At 42.2% G+C, this 19653-nt stretch overlaps 1 protein-coding gene across 4 annotated transcripts in view; it reads left to right on the forward strand.

Moving 5' to 3' along the window:
* The window catches only part of LOC109898287 (unconventional myosin-IXAa-like), a 274482-nt gene that overhangs the window by 176542 nt on the left and 78287 nt on the right, over nucleotides 1-19653 (forward strand). For all 4 annotated transcript variants that reach the window (XM_031833015.1, XM_031833013.1, XM_031833014.1 and 1 more), the window contains exons 9-10: nucleotides 11783-11899; nucleotides 13565-13699. In XM_031833015.1, coding sequence (XP_031688875.1) covers nucleotides 11783-11899; nucleotides 13565-13699 — 252 coding nt within the window. The remainder of the gene's footprint in view (nucleotides 1-11782; nucleotides 11900-13564; nucleotides 13700-19653) is intronic.

Genomic DNA, 19653 nt, shown 5'->3' on the forward strand with positions numbered 1-19653 from the left:
CGTACACTTATATCAGTGCATTTCTAACAACCTAAACGTTACGAAACTTCTATTGCATCAAATAAGCCTCATGTAGCAAATTAGCAATTACTTTTATCGTTGACCAAATTTGACACTCATTGACCACCAAAAATTCATCATTTTGGGGGCTTATTTTCGAGAACAGATTTTGGGCAGAGTAAAACCTCCCGTGTGGCTCAGTTGGTAAAACCTCCCATGTGGCTTAGTTGGTAGAGCATTACACTTGCATCGCCAGGGTTGTGGGTTTGATTCCCAAGAGTGGACCTTCCTACTGTAAGTCGCTCTGGATAAGAGTGTCTGCTAAATGACTCAAATGTAAAATCCCAAAAGGCCTCAAGAAAGCAAAACAGAGTGGCTTTGTTTGGTTGCAGAATGCATCAGTGGCCAGGGATTGTGAGGGGCAGTCTCAGGAGGATTTGTTCTGGCCCCGCTGCCTCAGGGTTGTGTTGTTGGTGCTGTCTTCCTCTGTGACTTCCTGTTTCCTGTGAGGTTTACTAATGTGGCATGTTTCAGTCTGTTTTCTTCTGTTTTGTGTATAATGAACACGGCCCAGGTCAATTTAATAACTAACATTAGCTATCAACGGTTTGATACGAGTTCCTGTTTTCTTCTGTTTTGTGCATAATGAACACGGCCCAGGTCAATTTAATAACTAACATTAGCTATCAACAGTTTGATACGAGTTCCTGTTTTCGCTGTCTGTCTTTGACTGGAATATACAGTCAAATATAACGTTTGGGCCAGAAACCAAATCCTGTCAGCTCCCCTGATATCTCACTTGACAACCCCCACACACATCCACTGAGGACACACAAAAGCCAGAGATTGTGCTCCTCATTCACTTAAATGGCAAATACAGTTAAAGTCGTAAGTTTACATACACTTATGTTAGAGTCATTAAAACTCGTTTTTCAACCACTCCATAAATTTCCTGTTAACAAACTGTAGTTTTGGCAAGTCTGTTAGGACATCTACTTTGTGCATGACACAAGTAATATTTCCAACAATTGTTTACAGACAGATTATTTCACTTATAATTCACTGTATCACAATTCCAGTGGGTCAGAAGTTTACATACACTAAGTTGGCTGTGCCTTTAAACAACTTGGACAATTCCAGAAAATGATGTCATGGCTTTAGAAGCTTCTGATTTACATCATTTGAGTCAATTGGAGGTGTACCTGTGGATGTATTTCAAACTCAGTGCCTCTTTGCTTGACATCATGGGAAAATCAAAAGTAATCAGCCAAGACCTCCACATGTCTGGTTCATCCTTGGGAGTAATTTCCAAATGCCTGAAGGTATCACGTTCATCTGTACAAACAATGGTATGCAAGTATAAACACCATGGGACCATGCAGCCGTCATACCGCTCAGGAAGGAGATGCGTTCTGTCTCCTAGAGATGAACGTACTTTGGTGCGGAAAGTACAAATCAATCCCAGAACAACAGCAAAGGACCTTGTGAAGATGATGGAGGAAACAAGTACAAAAGTATCTATATCCACAGTAAAACGAGTCCCTATATCGACATAACCTGAAAGGCCGCTCAGCAAGGAAGAAGCCACAGCTCCAAAACCGCCATAAAAAAGCCAGACTACGGTTTGCAACTGCACATGGGGACAAAGATCGTACATTTTGGAGAAATGTCCTCTGGTCTGATGAAACAAAAATAGAGCTGTTTGGCCATAATGACCATTGTTATGTTTGGAGGAAAAAGAATCAGGCTTGCAAGCCGACGAACACCATCCCCAACTGTGAAGCATGGGGGTGGCAGCATCATGTTGTGGGGGTGCTTTGCTGCAGGAGGGACTGGTGCACTTCACAAAATAAATGGGATCATGAGGCAGGAAAATGATGTGGATACATTGAAACAACATCTCAAGACATCAGTCAGGAAGTTAAAGCTTGGTTGCAAATGGGTCTTCCAAATGGACAATGACAACAAAGTCAAGTGGCCATCACAATGCCCTGACCTCAATCCTATAGAAAATTTGTGTGCAGACCTGAAAAAGCGTGTGCGAGCAAGGAGGCCTACAAACCCGACTCAGCTACACTAGCTCTGTCAGGAGGAATGGGCCAAAATTCACCCAATATATTGTGGGAATCTTGTAGAAGGCTACCTGAAAAGTTTGACCCAAGTTAAATAATTTAGAGCAAATGCTACCAAATACTAATTGACTGTATGTAAACTTCTGACCCACTGGGAATGTGATGAAAGAAATAAAATATTAAATAAATCATTCAACTATTATTCTGACATTGCACATTCTTAAAATAAAGTGGTGATCCTAACTGACCTAAGACAGGGATTTTTACTTGGATTAAAAGTCAGGAATTGTCAAAAACTGAGTTTAAATGTATTTGGCTAAAGTGTATGTAAACTTCCAACTTCAAATGTATGTAAACAGCAACCTTGGGAAAATCCTCTGGATTATCATTATCAGCAGACTCGTATATTTCCTCAACGAAAACAATGTACTGAGCAAATGTCAAATTGTCTTTTTTTTACCAAATTACTGTACGACAGACCACGTATTCACCCTGCACACCCTGATTACTGTACGACATGCCACGTATTCACCCTGCACACCCTGATTACTGTACGACAGGCCACGTATTCACCCTGCACACCCTGATTACTGTACGACAGGCCACGTATTCACCCTGCACACCCTGATTACTGTACGACAGGCCACGTATTCACCCTGCACACCCTGATTACTGTACGACAGGCCACGTATTCACCCTGCACACCCTGATTGACAAAAAAAACAAAGGCAAAGTCTTCTCATCCTTTTTTGATTTTGACTCAATTTGGCATGAAGGCCTGCTATACAAATTGATGAAAAGTGGTGTTGGGGGGAAAACATACGATATTATAAAATCCATGTACACAAACAAAATTGGCAAAAAACACACATTTCTTTCCAAAGGCCCATGGGGTGAGACAGGGATGAATCTTAAGCCCCACCCTCTTCAACAAATATATCATGAATTGGCGAGGGCACTAGAACAGTCTGCAGCACCAGGCCTCAACATACTAAAATCTGAAGTCAAATGTCTACTGTTTGCTGATGATCTGGTGCTTCTGTCCCCAACCAAGGAGGGCCTACAGCAGCCCCTAGATCTTCTGCACATATACTGTCAGACCTGTGCCCTGACAGTAAATCTCAGGAAGACAAAAACAGTGGTGTTCCATAAAAGGTCTAGTTGCGTATACAAATTCCATCTAGACACCGTTGCCCTGGAGTACACAAAAAACGATACATACCTCTGCTTAAACATCAGCGCCACAGGTAACTTCCACAAAGGCAAGGGAAGAAAGGCCTTTAATGCCATCAAAAGGAACATAGAATTTGACATACCAAGAATTCACAAAATGGGGAAAAAAAAAAAATGCTTTGTGTACAATGTAAAACACCAAATAATGCATGCAGAGCAGAATTAGGCCGATACCCGCTAATTATCAAAATCCAGAAAAGAGCTGTTAAATTCTACAACCACTTAAAACTAAGCGATTCCCAAACCTTTCATAACAAAGCCATCACCTACAGAGAAACTAACCTGGAGGAGAGCCCCCTAAGCAAGCTGGTCCTGCGGCTCTGTTCACAATCACAAACAGACCCCACAGAGCCACAGGACAGCAACACATTTAGACCCAACCAAATCATGCCAAATAGAGACACATATTTCCCTCAGATTACACAGATCCACAAAGAATTAAAAAACAAATCCTGTTTTAATAAACTCCCATATCTACTGGGTGAAATACCACAGTGTGCCGTGACAGCAGCAAGATTTGTGACCTGTTGCCACAAGAAAAGGGCAACCAGTGAAGAACAAACACCATTGTAAATACAACCTATATTTATGTTTATTTATATTCCCTTTTGTACTTTAACTATTTACACATCATTACAACACTGTATATAGACATAATATGACATTTGAAATGTATTTTATTCTTTGGGAACTTCTGTGATTGTGTTCACTGTTATAACATGTAAAGGCCTTTATTGGCTCGGGAAACATATGTTAACGTTGCCAAAGCAAGTGAAATGGATAATAAGTCAAAGTTAAATGAATAATAAAAATGAACAGTAAACATTACACTCACAAAAGTTTCAAAGGAATAGAGACATTTCAAATGTCATTATGGCTATGTACAGTGTTGTAACGATGTGGAAATAGTCTTTCTCTCTCTCTTTCTCTCTCTCTCTTTCTTTCTTTCTTTCTTTCTTTCGCCTGAAGCAAGCTTGTGGAATCGATGACTTTCTGCCATAATATTAAACCCTTTTATTGTACAAGGGCCCATGAAGAGAGGGCTTGGCAAGTGTAGCATCTTTTCTCTCAAAATCATTTCCCCTCCTGGACAAAAGTTCAGATGGACCCGATTTGAGAGAGGTCCTGTTCCATTGTCTCCTTCTGGCCCCTAATACTGTTTTATTTTTCATTTTTTAAAGACTTGAGTGGTTGGATACCTGTCAGTTTCCTGCTGCATGCTAGCTAATGAGAGAGGAAGACTAGCTATGGCCTGCTGCATGCTAGCTAATGAGAGAGGAAGACTAGCTATGGCCTGCTGCATGCTAGCTAATGAGAGAGGAAGACTAGCTTTGGCCTGATGCGTGCTAGCTAATGAGAGAGGAAGACTAGCCTTGGCCTGCAGCATGCTAGCTAATGAGAGAGGAAGATCAGCTATTGCTTTCTTCATGCTAGCTAATGAGAGAGGAAGACGGTGTTGTTTTAATTAACCCCAGCTCTGCTGTGTGCGTGCGTGTGTGTAGTGTGTGTAGATAAGCTACACTGACTCACTGTTGATTTGGCTCCAGATAATCAGATTCCACCACTTCCTGTTTCCTGTTTTTAAAGTGAGACCATTTGGAGGATAAGGAACTTCTTAAACCATGCATTCATGTGCTTTAGATTAAATGTTGCCACGCTATATCACAACTATGTTTATATCTTTGTAGCTAACACAGAGACACAGAGACACACACACACACAATCAAACACACACTTTCCTATAAACTCACATCAAAAACAGGCATCCAATTGGACACAAATGCCTCAAACACAGCCACCCCGTGCGGAGAAGAGGCTAGCGAGCCATGTGCAGTGCGGGCTCATGCAGGGTGTTGTTTTACACCTCCCGTGGCTCGCGGAGCGTGTTTGTAAGCCATTAGTCGAGAAAGACCACGGCTCTCTGTGTTTTGGTCTCCCCGGTATAGGCTTCTAATGACCAAACTCCAACCAAGACCTCATTACAGGCTCTAAACTCTCTCTGATAACTTCCCTCTTATTATTTAGGGTGGCCCTCCTATAAAAATAACGTTTGTTTTTAGAAAATGTTTTCTCTCCATCCATTCCATATCTAACTCAACACTCCCATTGTGGTAAATCATTTAATTGTGTTTGACTTGTGATGTTTCGTGACAGTGGATGTTCGTTCAAACAAGACGTCATCGCGAATGTTCTTTATCGTGTTTGAAAATCACAGGATGGACCTTTTTGAGCAGTTTTGATTGGGCTGCATAATACATGTGAACTTATATCACCTTTGAGAGCAGGAAACAGGAAACAGTGAAGCTCATTCCTCTAAAAATAACGATGAGGTCAATAATGCAGTAGGCTTTTTAAAAGACATTTTTACTTGCTCACAATTCTCTGCTCCCCAGAACCTAGTTGAAATGACCTGTACATATGGGACGTGTTTAGGGACATGCAACATTGTTTATTAGAAATGTGTGGTATATATATATATAACATTTTTTCTTCATTGTGAATCTGTGCTCCCCCTGGACCTAGTCGAAGCTGTTTAAACTCACTTACTGCCTGCAAACACTCTACTGTACATTTGGGGTGTGTTCAGGGGCATGCAAGGTTACAGAAGGTTCATATACAGTATAGTATGTAGGCAACATTCTCAACATTCTCTGTCATGTAGAGTATGAAAATGGTGTCAGCTCTATAAACTGTTACAGTGACACCACAGACCTACACGTAACTGCCAGAATAAAGGAAACATCAACATAAAGTGGGCATTGAGCCACCATGAGCCAGAATAGCTTCATATATCTTACGTGTCGGAACTCTATTGGAGGGATGTGACACCATTCTTCCACAAGAAATGTAATCATTTGGTGGTGGAGGTGAAAAACAGTCGCTGCTCCAGAATCTTCCATAAGATTCAATTGGGTTGAGATCTGGTGACTGAGACAGCCATGGCCTGTCCAGAATTTTTTTATACATGACCCTAAGCATGATGGGATGTTAATTTCTAGTAAGAATAATATACTGTATTTTAACTTACAGTAGCTGAATAAAATAGAAAGGATATTTTTCCCATTCCAGAGCAAGTGCACATTTGAAGTAGCTATGTTGAGTGTAAAAGTGATCATTTGAAACAGGTCATATACGCTAGATTTAAAGTTATTTGGCAACTTTAGTTATGAATGATACAAACCTTTATAATGTGTTAAAAATCAAAATGTATATGGGCTGTATGATGCTAATATAGGCTATTGATGATTTGAGAAAGTAGTAAAAAAAAATGCTTTGCTCTCTGTTCTGGTGCTCTGTTCCTAACCTCAGACTGCACAGCTGTTCTCTCATCAAGTGATCATGTTTTCACCCATCAGACTCATCTCAATTGAATTTTGTCTTTACTAATATGTAAAATTATTTTCGATTTAGAATGGACCATTATCAAATGGGCAGGAACAGGGAAAAAAAATACGGCATCTGTACGCACTCGAATAACAAATGGAGACCTCGCGCTTTCCCGCCAGTCCGTTTTGTAGGCTATTTCGGTTTTATAGCGGAGCATGTGCTTAATATGAACAGCCTGAGAAATAAATATAAGAATACACTCCATGCATCAAGCACTGTTCGAGGAGCATGCCCTCGCTGTGCCACAGGTGATATTCCACCCAAACTCTGTATGCCATGAGCTCTCCAACCCTGTTCCTGCAGCTACCCAGTGCTTAACTTCGAAAACCAAGTGAAATCTGTTCAGGAACATGGTCCTAATGGCCTGGTACTCATGGCTCTATTGTCCCTCCATCAGGTCCTAATGACCTGGTACTCGGGGCTCTATTGTTCCTCCATCAGGTTCTAATGGCATGGTACTCAGGGCTCTATTGTTCCTCCATTAGGTCCTAATGACCTGGTACTCATGGCTCTATTGTCCCTCCATCAGGTCCTAATGGCCTGGTACTCAGGGCTCTATTGTTCCTCCATCAGGTTCTACTCATAATCAAAACGGTATAGTGCTTTTAATACTCACCTCACTGTGATGATCAATTTGAAAAAGGTTCAACAGCAGTGTAAAACATGGTCATTTTAGATGTTGTTTCAAAGCTTAACACAATGAAATGGACAGCGCTTTCTAAGGTGATAAGTAATTCAGAGCACACATGTATATTAGAACTTATGCAACGAGTTATGAGGGAAAAAACAAAACAGTGTAAAACGTGGAATTTGACTGAGGTGACTCATGTCTGACCAAATCAAATCAAATCAAATTTTATTTGTCACATACACATGGTTAGCAGATGTTAATGCGAGTGTAGCGAAATGCTTGTGCTTCTAGTTCCGACAATGCAGTAATAACCAACAAGTAATCTAACTAACAATTCCAAAACTACTGTCTTATACACAGTGTAAGGGGATAAATAATATGTACATAAAGATATATGAATGAGTGATGGTACAGAGCAGCATAGGCAAGATACAGTAGATGGTATCGAGTACAGTACATACATATGAGATGAGTATGTAAACCAAGTGGCATAGTTAAAGTGGCTAGTGATACATGTATTACATAAGGATGCAGTCGATGATATAGAGTACAGTATCTACGTATGCATATGAGATGAATAATGTAGGGTAAGTAACATTATATAAGGTAGCATTGTTTAAAGTGGCTAGTGATATATTTACATCATTTCCCATCAATTCCCATTATTAAAGTGGCTGGAGTTGAGTCAGTGTCAGTGTCAGTGTGTTGGCAGCAGCCACTCAATGTTAGTGGTGGCTGTTTAACAGTCTGATGGCCTTGAGATAGAAGCTGTTTTTCAGTCTCTCGGTCCCAGCTTTGATGCACCTGTACTGACCTCGCCTTCTGGATGATAGCGGGGTGAACAGGCAGTGGCTTGGGTGGTTGATGTCCTTGATGATCTTTATGGCCTTCCTGTAACATCGGGTGGTGTAGGTGTCCTGGAGGGCAGGTAGTTTGCCCCCGGTGATGCGTTGTGCAGACCTCACTACCCTCTGGAGAGCCAACCACAGCTAAACTGAAACAAACTCCACTCACATTAGCCCATATTCACCCTAAATGAGCTACAGTAGCTACACAAAGCATGCATAAGATGGCCTACTGTTGGAGTAAATTTGTCGTCAATGTGGCAGTTGCCAGAAGGGTCCCTGTATACAGCCTCCCAGTCACAAAGATCATCCAGTCATTTGGGGACCAATAGAATTCTGTTTTGCTCTTCCACCACCCAATCCCTTTCCATAACACTCCAAACTGCCAAAGGCTGATGGTCGTATGTCCAAGTCCTCATTCCAACTCCACTTATATTAGCTTAGCATGCCTTTCATCATCTGTAAGTGGAGAGCATATTTTCCCTTGGCTTGTTGAGGCACGTAATCGTCTGTCTTGGTACTGTTGTTTTTTTATGGATAGCTGAAGTATCCAAAAAGTGATTTGTCTGTCTGGAGACACTTACAGTTTTGGCTCTGAATCTCAAAACACCTAAATCTGTAGTGTTGTAGCACAGCAGGGTTTGGGGCATCATAGAAAAACCAGAAGGAACTTGTTTGCTGTTAGCTGGCATGCTAACAGACGTTACACTACTGTTGGCTAGCTAACATTGTTAGCATTTGAAGAACTTTTCTGGCATGCTAACATGTTACACTGACACTACAGTTAGCGCCTGTGGGCTTGGTAGGCTGTGAGCTAACCGCTATCAACAATGGTGTTATGTAGCAGATGTGAGACTTCTTGTGATGCGTAGTCTCCATATAGGTGGAAGTCTATCTGAACAAAGGACTATATAACAGCATTGTGACATTAGACCGACTGTCTGAAGAGTTATGGAAAGTCAAGAGGGTAAGAGGGTTTAATCTTCGAGTTCAACACCTCTACAGGTTCAGAGGGGAAAGATGAACCACATAAATACACTTGACAGAAAATACTTCACATTCCCCAATGTCTTGTGTCCTTGGAGATCAGGTCAGAATGCTGATGATAGAACAGATCAGGTCAGAATGCTGATGATAGAACAGATCAGGTCAGAATGTTGATGATAGAACAGATCAGGTCAGAATGCTGATGATAGAACAGATCAGGTCAGAATGTTGATGACAGGTCAGAATGTTGATGATAGAACAGATCAGGTCAGAATGCTGATGATAGAACAGATCAGGTCAGAATGCTGATGATAGAACAGATCAGGTCAGAATGTTGATGATTGAACAGATCAAAATGTTGATGATTGAACAGATCAGGTCAGAATGTTGATGATAGAACAGGTCAGGTCAGAATGATGATGATAGAACAGATCAGGTCAGAATGTTAATGATAGAACAGATCAGGTCAGAATGGTGATGATAGAACAGATCAGTTCAGAATGTTGATGATAGAACAGATCAGATCAGGTCAGAATGCTGATGATAGAACAGATCAGATCAGGTCAGAATGCTGATGATAGAACAGATCAGATCAGGTCAGAATTCTGATGATAGAACAGATCAGATCAGGTCAGAATGCTGATGATAGAACAGATCAGGTCAGAATGTTGATGATAGAACAGATCAGGTCAGAATTCTGATGATAGAACAGATCAGGTCAAAATGCTGATGATAGAACAGATCAGGTCAGAATGCTGATGATAGAACAGATCAGGTCAGAATGCTGATGATAGAACAGATCAGGTCAGAATGTGGATGATAGAATAGATCAGGTCAGAATGCTGATGATAGAATAGATCAGGTCAGAATGCTGATGATAGAACAGATCAGGTCAGAATGTTGATGATTGAACAGATCAGAATGTTGATGATAGAACAGATCAGGTCAGAATGTTGATGATAGAACAGATCAGGTCAGAATGCTGATGATAGAGCAGATCAGGTCAGAATGTTGATGATAGAAGAGATCAGGTCAGAATTCTGATGATAGAACAGATCAGGTCAGAATGCTGATGATAGAACAGATCAGAATGTTGATGATAGAACAGATCAGGTCAGAATGTTGATGATAGAACAGATCAGGCAGAATGTTGATGATAGAACAGATCCGGTCAGAATGTTGATGATAGAACAGATCAGGTCAGAATGTTGATGATAGAACAGATCAGGTCAGAATGTTGATGATTATCCACTTGTTCATTAGACTCTCTAAAGTACACACGTCAGAGCTTGTTAAGGTGACATTGACATTGATCAGTTTAAATGTAGAGAGAAACACAGACTGTGGGCCTTGGTTTTGCTTTGCTCAGCTGGTGCAATGCAGTACTGTTCAGAGAGCAGGTGTTGGCTGGGCTTCTGTCCTCTGTTGGAGAAGCAGATGGGAAAAAGAGAGTTTATTAAAACGGACCCGCATCCCTGAGTCAGTGATACTGCAGATGGCAGACAGACATATATCTGGATTGAGAGATGTGTAAACAGACAGGCAGACTGTTAAAATGGGTAGATGTCTAGATAGAGACATTTTATAAAGAGATGGAGCGATAATTATACAAATGGGAAGATATATGCAATAGGAAATACAGTAGAGACAAAGACAGACACAGGCGGACAGAGACAGACTGACAGACCTGTACGTTGATGTAAAGACTAATACATTAGAATGCTAGATAGGCCTAGATCAACAGACTAATACATTAGTGTTAAATAGATAGGCCTAGATCAACAGATTAATACATTAGAGAGTTAGATAGATAGGCCCAGATCAACAGACTAATACATTAGTGTTAAATAGATAGGCCTAGATCAACAGATTAATACATTAGAGTTAGATAGATAGGCCCAGATCAACAGACTAATACATTAGAGAGTTAGATAGATAGGCCCAGATCAACAGACTAATACATTAGAGAGTTAGATAGGCCCAGATCAACAGACTAATACATTAGAGAGTTAGATAGATAGGCCTAGATCAACAGAGTAATACATTAGAGAGTTAGATAGGCCCAGATCAACAGACTAATACATTAGAGAGTTAGATAGATAGGCCTAGATCAACAGAGTAATACATTAGAGAGTTAGATAGGCCCAGATCAACAGACTAATGCATTAGAGAGTTAGATAGGCCCAAATCAACAGATTAATACATTAGAGTTAGATAGATAGGCCTAGATCAACAGAGTAATACATTAGAGTTAGATAGATAGGCCCAGATCAACAGAGTAATACATTAGAGTTAGATAGATAGGCCCAGATCAACAGAGTAATACATTAGAGATTAATTTGTTGTGTAAAGTGCAGCAGATTATTTAATTCATGTTTGCCATTGTTGCTTGTACCTAATCTACATAATGTAAGGATTTCAACAACTGTGTGTGTGTGTGTGTGTGTGTGTGTGTGTGTGTGTGTGTGTGTGTGTCTGTGTGTGTGTGTGTGTGTGAATTGGAGGGGGGGTTACAGGAGGGTCAACCCATGGTCCCGATTAAATGAATGTACAGTGTGTGTATAGCACTGTGATTGGAGCAGACTGTAAATTGTATTCATGTCTCATGATTGTGTCTGTGTGTGTAGGCTGGTACCGTTCGGGACTCCATGGCCAAATCCCTGTACAGCGCCCTGTTTGACTGGATCGTGTTCAGGACCAACCATGCTCTGCTCAACAACAAAGACCTGGAGCACAGTGCCAAGGTAGGATTTGGACATACAACACATACACAACACACACACACACACACATACACAACACACACACACACACACAACACATACACAACACACACACACACACATAATTCATGCAAACTCTGACACACAGCAGCATACCGCCCTGCATCCCACTGCTGGCTTGCTTCTGAAGCTAAGCAGGGTTGGTCCTAGTTGTTCCCAGGATGAGAGACCAGATGCTGCTGGAAGTGGTGTTGGGAGAGCCAGCAGGAGGTGCTATTTCCTCTGGTCCCCAACAAAATATTCTAATTCCCTAGGGCAGTGATTGGGGACATTTCCCTGTGTAAGTTGCTCTCTTTAGGTTGTCATGACTCTCTGTGGTCACTAAAGATACCATGGCACTTATTATAACCCCGGTGTCCTGGCTAAATTCCCAATCTGACCCTCATACCATCATGGCCACCTGATTATCATCTCCAGCTTCCTATTGGCTCGTTCATCCCCCCTCCTCTCCCCTGTAACTAGACTGAACAAAAATATAAACGCAACATGTAAGGTGTTGGTCTCATGTTTCATGATCTGAAATAAAAGATTTCAGACATTTTCCATATGCTTATTTCTCTAAAATGTTGTGCACAAATTTGCTTACATCCCTGTTAGTGAGTATTTCTCCTTTGCCAAGATAATCCATCAATGTGTGGCATATCAAGGCTGCTCATTTAAATACACAGGTGCACCTTGTGCCGGAGACAATAAAAGGCCTCTCTAAAAATGTGCAGTTTTGTCACACAACACAATGCCGCAGATGTCTAACGTTTTGAGGGAGCGTGCGATTGATATGCTGACTGCAGGAATGTCCACCAGAGCGGTTGCCAGATAATTTAAGTTTCTCTACCATAAGCTGCCTCCAACGTCGTCTCTCTCTCTCGGCTGGGGGTGAAATGAGGAAAGCACTGTGTGGGAACCGTGTGGCAGCTGGCTGGCTTTGCCCAGCGGGCATCCAAAGGATTAGATCACAGATCATATTTGCTTCTCTCCTCCCAAATCTGTGTGTGTGTGTGTCCACATGTGTGCCCAGAACATTGCTGCAGATGGCATCATGGCCATCATCTGTGTGTGTGTGTGTGTGTGTGTGTGTGTGTGTGTGTGTGTGTGTGTATGCAAGTGTGTGTGTGCAAGTGTAAGAGAGAGCAGATGAGGTTAGATTTACACTGCTGTGGTTTGGGGTCATGTGAGAGACTCTGTTGTGTCCCTCAGTCCTCATCTATCTCTCTGTTGTGTCCCTCAGTCCTCATCTATCTCTCTGTTGTGTCCCTCGGTCCTCATATATCTCTCTGTTGTGTCCCTCAGTCCTCATCTATCTCTCTGTTGTGTCCCTCAGTCCTCATCTATCTCTCTGTTGTGTCCCTCAGTCCTCATCTATCTCTCTGTTGTGTCCCTCAGTCCTCATCTATCTCTCTGTTGTGTCTCTCAGTCCTTATCTATCTCTCTGTTGTGTCCCTCAGTCCTCATCTATCTCTCTGTTGTGGGACTTCCGGTTGTGGTACAGCCCGTGATCAAACCAGGGTCTGTAGTGGAAGATTCATCAAGAGTTCATTGTCTTTGTTTCTGAGTTGAGTTATGTATTAAAATGTTTAATATTTCAATATAGATTAAACACATCTAACTAAACTCTCTCTTTCACTTCAGATTCTTTCAATTGGAGTGCTGGACATCTTTGGCTTTGAAGACTACGAGAACAACAGCTTTGAGCAGTTCTGTATCAACTTGGCCAACGAAAGACTCCATCACTACTTCAACCAGCACCTCTTCAAGCTCGAACAGGTAAGGTCTCTTTCTGTGTGTTTGTCCACAGGAGGTTGGTGGCACCTTAATTGGGGAGGACGGGCTCGTGGTAATAGCTGGAGCGGAAACAAGTGGAATGGTATCAAATACGTCAAAACACATGTTCTTGATGCCATTCCATTTGCTCCGTTCCGGTCATTATTATGAGCCGTCCCTCCCCTCAGCAGCCTCCACTGTGTGAGTCAGTATGTATGGACCACACTTCAGGTCAACAACAGAATAAGGTGTGTTGACAGTCACACAACCGACTGGCATTCCATTTTTAACTGTTTGAACTACAGTTTTGTGTGGACAAAAAGTTTCCTATTTAATCCAATGCTCCATGATGTAACAATAGAAACAGAATGGGCTGGATACAAGTTTAAGTATAATATGTCTCCACCCATCACGGAATGTTGACTTGAATGGGAACGTCCATTCTAATGGTTGTAATCATTCTCTATGGTTGTGACTATTTAGCTGGCTCGTTAGCGGTGCCGTCTGGCTCGTTAGCGGTGCCGTCTGGCTCGTTAGCGGTGCCGTCTGTTTCTTTAACAGTGACGTCTGTTTCTTTAACGGTGACGTCTGGCTCGTTAGCGGTGCCGTCTGGCTCGTTAGCGGTGCCGTCTGGCTCGTTAGCGGTGACGTCTGGCTCGTTAGCGGTGACGTCTGGCTCGTTAGCGGTGACGTCTGGCTCATTAGCGGTGACGTCTGGCTCGTTAGCGGTGACGTCTGGCTCGTTAGCGGTGACGTCTGGTTCTTTAACGGTGACGCCTGGCTCGTTAGCGGTTATGTCAGAGTACATAACCTGTGTGTGTGTCCCAGTGGGTTTGTGTGAGAGAGAGTTTGAGTTTATTTTTATTTTTACAGGGACAGTGCACATTAATCAACATTTCAGCAAAAGTGCCGGTTTTAGCCAACCGGCTAATTTTCAACCGCAGTCCCTGGGCAGGTTATTAAAAACAATTACAATATAGACAATAGCAACATAGAACAAGCAAGACATAGCAACATAGGGCAAGCAAGACATAGCATACAGACAGAGCAACATAGGACAAGCAAGACGTAGCATACAGACAGAGCAGCATAAAACAAAAAGCAGCAAGACAAAATTCATAAAAGCAACAAAGTGTTTCCACACCTCACAAGCTACAGACAACAGACAACATGGAGAGCGGCAACACACAGCTAGGGACCATGTTCACAAATCTGATTGACCTTTAGCCATGTCTTCAAGCATTTTGTGAAAGTGTGATATGTGGTGCAGTTATGTGTGTCTGATGGCAGTGTATTCCAGACATGGGAAGCTCTCACAGAGAATGCAGATTTACTAAAGGTGCTTTTCCTTAGGGGAACTATACAGTCACCTCTCATGGCAGACCTTGTGGATCTGCTGCCATATGTCTGGGTTTTCTGTTTAACAAAAATATTGAGTGGAGGGGGAGCCAGGCCATTGAGGATCTTGAATACAAGACATGCGTCGGTGTATTGCACAAGATTTTCCCAACTCAAGAGCTCATGCTTTCTAAGGATGTGACAATGATGATGGCTATTGGGCTTCCTATCAAGCACTTTGAGAGCCTGTTTGTAGACAGACTGAATAGGTTTTAATTTTGTACAGCAAGCTTGGGCCCAACTAGTCAAGCAGTATGTTAAGTGGGGGAGTATCATAGATTTGAAGTACAGTTTTGCTACCTCTGTAGTCAAACAATTTCGTATAAATCGGAAATTAGCTAGGTTGAATTTGGTTATTTGAATTACCTTTTTCACACAGAGGTTGGAATCAAGTATGATGCCAAGGTACTTAAAATCGGATACCACCTGGAGCTTCTCCCCTGACACATAGACATCTGGCTCAGTAGCGTCTGTTGCCCTCTTTGTGAAGAACATGCAAACAGTTTTTTTCACATTGAGATGCAAACACGAGTCACTGAGCCACTTTGTAACCTGGACCATTACAGTAGTGAGTTCTTGTGCAGCTTGTTGTTTGCTCTTTGCATGCACATATATCACTGTATCATCTGCATACATTTGAACTTCAGACCCAGTACAGACAGAAGGCAGATCATTAATGTACAGGCTGAACAGGAGGGGCCCCAGTATTGACCCTTGGGGCACGCCCACATCATAGCTACGAGTGGGCGACAGCTCATTGCTCACTCTGACACACTGAGTTCTGCCTTCAAGGTATGATTTCATCCATCTCAAGGCATCAGGGGAAAAGTTGAACTTGGACAATTTTGTGATGAGAATCTCATGGTTAACAGTATCAAAAGCCTTCCTTAGGTCCAGAAACACAGCCCCAACAGCACCCCCTTTGTCCATCTTGGACTTCACATTTTCCAGAAGAAAGCAGTTGGCCGTTTCTGTGGAGTGTTTCGCTCTGAAGCCAAACTGCATGGAGTGTAATGTGAAGGGGCTGTTGTTGAGGTGGGCAATCAGTTGTTCTGCTACACACTTTTCAACAACCTTTGACACCACAGGTAATATACTAATGGGCATGTAGTTACTCACGTTAGCAGGGTCGCCTGATTTAAAGATGGCCGTTATTATGGCCGACTTCCATACCCTTGGAAACACACCGAGACCAATAGATGTGTTGGTGACCTTAGTAATGGGGCCAATGAGTGACTCTTTGTAGTTTTTAAGAAAGGTAGAGTCCATCCCAAACACATCTTTGGCTTTAGAGTTCTTTAGTGAGCTAATCACCTTGTTCACCTTTGACTCAGAAACCTCCCTTATGATGAAGACAGGTTGAGTGTCATTCACTAGCACTGAGCCCAAGAAACAAGTGGAGGGGTTCTGTGTCAGTACCCTGACAGAGTCAATAAAGTAGTAAATGAAGACTATTGCTGTTTCGACTGCATCCTGTGTTAGATTGTTATTCACCATGATTTCTAGTCTTTTTGCAGTGTTACTATGGTCTTTCCCTGTTAACTTTTTTAGATTCTCCCATATCAATTTAGAATTTCCCTTTGCTTCACCAATTATGTTAATAAAAAAGTTTGCCTTGGCCTGTCTGATTTCTTTCATCACCTTATTTCTCAACATGGTAAACCTACGTCTGTCATGCTCTAATTTAGATTTTAGGGCTATTTTTAGAGCATTATCTCGTTCTTTCATCAATTTCCAGATTTCTCCATTTAGCCAAGGAAGAGTGCTCTTTTGGCCAGGTTTGGATTTGATTTTCTTTAGGAAGCCATTTATTGTAGTCTGGATTGTGGATAGAAAAACCTGACTATCAGCTTCCACGTCTGTATAGGACAAGAGATCATTCCAGTTTATTCCCTTAATTGCTTTTTCAAAATTATTTAATTCACTCTTAGGTATTCTTAGTTGATCCGGCTTTCTAACAGTAGAGAGGTTAAACCTGCTCTTAGACAGCTTTCTGGCTATAAGTGTCAGATTATGATCAGACAGCCCAGTAACCATATTGAATGATTTAGTCACTCTCTCTGGTTTATTACTGAACACCAAATCAATCTGTGTTTTAGAGCAACAAGTCACCCTGGTTGGCCCTTTAACTAGCTGTGTAAGGTCAAAGGTATTAGTGATCCGTTTGAGGGTTTTCCTACAACACTTGTCTTCATAATTAATGTTAAAATCTCCCATTAAGATGACCTCTTTCCCAAAATCACATTCCCTAAGCATGGTATTAAACTGATCAAAAAACACACTTTTGGTGGAAGGTGGCCTATACATTCCAATGAGGGTAAAAGACATTTGGGGAGACAGTGTAACGTTCAGGCCGATACATTCTAGTTCATTATCACATGACCACTCAATTTGTTTACATCGGATATGTTCTTTAATGTAAATCATCACCCCCTCCTCTTCCCTCAATCCTGTCTCTCCTGAAAACATTGTAGCCAGGCACAACCAAAGCAGCACATGGAGAGTGTTTATGGAGCCATGTCTCTGAGAGGCAGAGAAAGTCAAGGTTGGAGTCTGTGAGTAGATGTTGAATTTGATCACTTTCTGGAATGACACTACGAATGTTCAAGTGCCCCCCTAGTAGTCCCTTGGGCTTAGCTCGTGGGTCCCAGATGACTCGAGAGTGATTGACACATTGAAAAAAGTTAAATTTTCTGTGTTTTCTGACGGCTAGGTTTAGGCCGTTTTGTTTCGTTTTGATTAGGGGCAGTTCGGTAGCGCAATTAACAATCCCTCCCGCCTGCACTGGATGCGGGGAACTAATTAAAATAGCTTGCGTACCAGAAGCAGAGTCAGGGATCGCATATAGCGACTCTGGTATGTTTGAAGAGTCAAAATCTATCCTGGAACCGGGTGAGTCGAGAGAAACCATAGGACCATAGCACTCACCCACCTCCACAGCGGCGACGACCAGTGGACGAGGCCATCCACCACTCTCCACTCCGGTGCGTATCACTGGCTCGGTGATATTGGGCCCAGGATTGAGTTGTACATCCCCGGAGAGCAGGAGGGTAGCGAACAGGTAGTTTACCAGTTTCCGATAAATGTTGGACCTGTGTTTGTTACGCCTAAGCGGTTCAGTAGAATAAGGAGCGAGGTAGACTTGGCCATTATTCAGAACATTATGGTATGCTGTGTACTGTCCGCTCCCGTGGAACGGTGAACCAATGTGTTTGGTGTTGATATTCTCCAGTAGTAGACTGATTGTGTCATCCCAGCAAGGACGCACTGAGATTATCAGTAGAGCAGCTACATAACTGACAATCATGGCAGAGTACTGGAGATAAAACACATAATTGCGCTTTAACTCTTTGCATGAGTTACTTAGCTGGGATCGGCATACACCTGATGGTTTAGATAAAATTACAGCATTCGAATGAGAAGCGGCACCTGCCGCACCACCCTGTCTTCCTTCCGCCATTTTGTTTAAACTCATATGTGCACATGAGGTCTGTGTCACTGAGTCACTGTGTGTGTGTGTGTGTGTGTGTGTGTGTGTGTGTGTGTGTGTGTGTGTGTGTGTGTGTGTGTGTGTGTGTGTGTGTGTGTGTGTGTGTGTGTGTGTGTGTGTGTGTGTGTGTGTGTGTGTGTGTGTGTGTGTAAGTGGGTGTGTGTGTGTCAGTGGGTGTGTGTTAGGGTCATACTGTGTGAGACAGAGAGTCACCGTGTGAGTTTTTATTTTTTTAATTTCACCTTTATTTAACCAGGTAGGCTAGTTGAGAACAAGTTCTCATTTACAACTGCGACCTGGCCAAGATAAAGTAAAGCAGTGTGACACAGACAACAACACAGAGTTACACATGGAATAAACAATAAACAAGCCAATAACACAATAAACAAGTCAATGACACAGTAGAACAAAAATTAAGTCTTTACACAGTGTGTGCAAAATGCATGAGGAGGTAGGCAATAAATAGGCCATAGGAGCGAATAATTACAATTTAGCAGATTAACACTGGAGTGATAAATGAGCAGATGATGATGTGCAAGTAGAGATACTGGTGTGCAAAAGGGCAGAAAAGTAAATAAAAAGAGGTAGGTAGATTGGATGGGCTATTTACAGAAGGACTATGTACAGCAGCAGCGATCGGTTAGCTGCTCAGATAGCTGATGTTTAAAGTTGGTGAGGGAAATATAAGTCTCCAGCTTCAGTGATTTTTGCAATTCGTTCCAGTCACTGGCAGCAGAGAACTGGAAGGAAAGGAGGCCAAATGAGGTGTTGGCTTTGGGGATGATCAGTGAGATATACCTGCTGGAACGTGTGAGTGTGTGTGTGTGTGTCCCAATGGGTTTGTGTGTGTGTGTGTGTGTGTGTGTGTGTGTGTGTGTGTGTGTGTGTGTCACTACATTGTCAATAGAGTGGATAGTGTTGTGAAAAAGGGCTATTTCCTCATGGTCAGAAGGAATGCAGTAAATGCATTGTTTACTGTAGCAGGTCAGGAATTTACGCGCGCTAAGGTTTCCAGACGTAGTGTTTTGATCTGGTTTTGATGAGGGTGTTTCGGCCCTCTTGGCACCCG

Source organism: Oncorhynchus kisutch, linkage group LG10, assembly GCF_002021735.2.
Source record: "Oncorhynchus kisutch isolate 150728-3 linkage group LG10, Okis_V2, whole genome shotgun sequence".
Taxonomy (NCBI): Eukaryota; Metazoa; Chordata; class Actinopteri; order Salmoniformes; family Salmonidae; genus Oncorhynchus; species Oncorhynchus kisutch.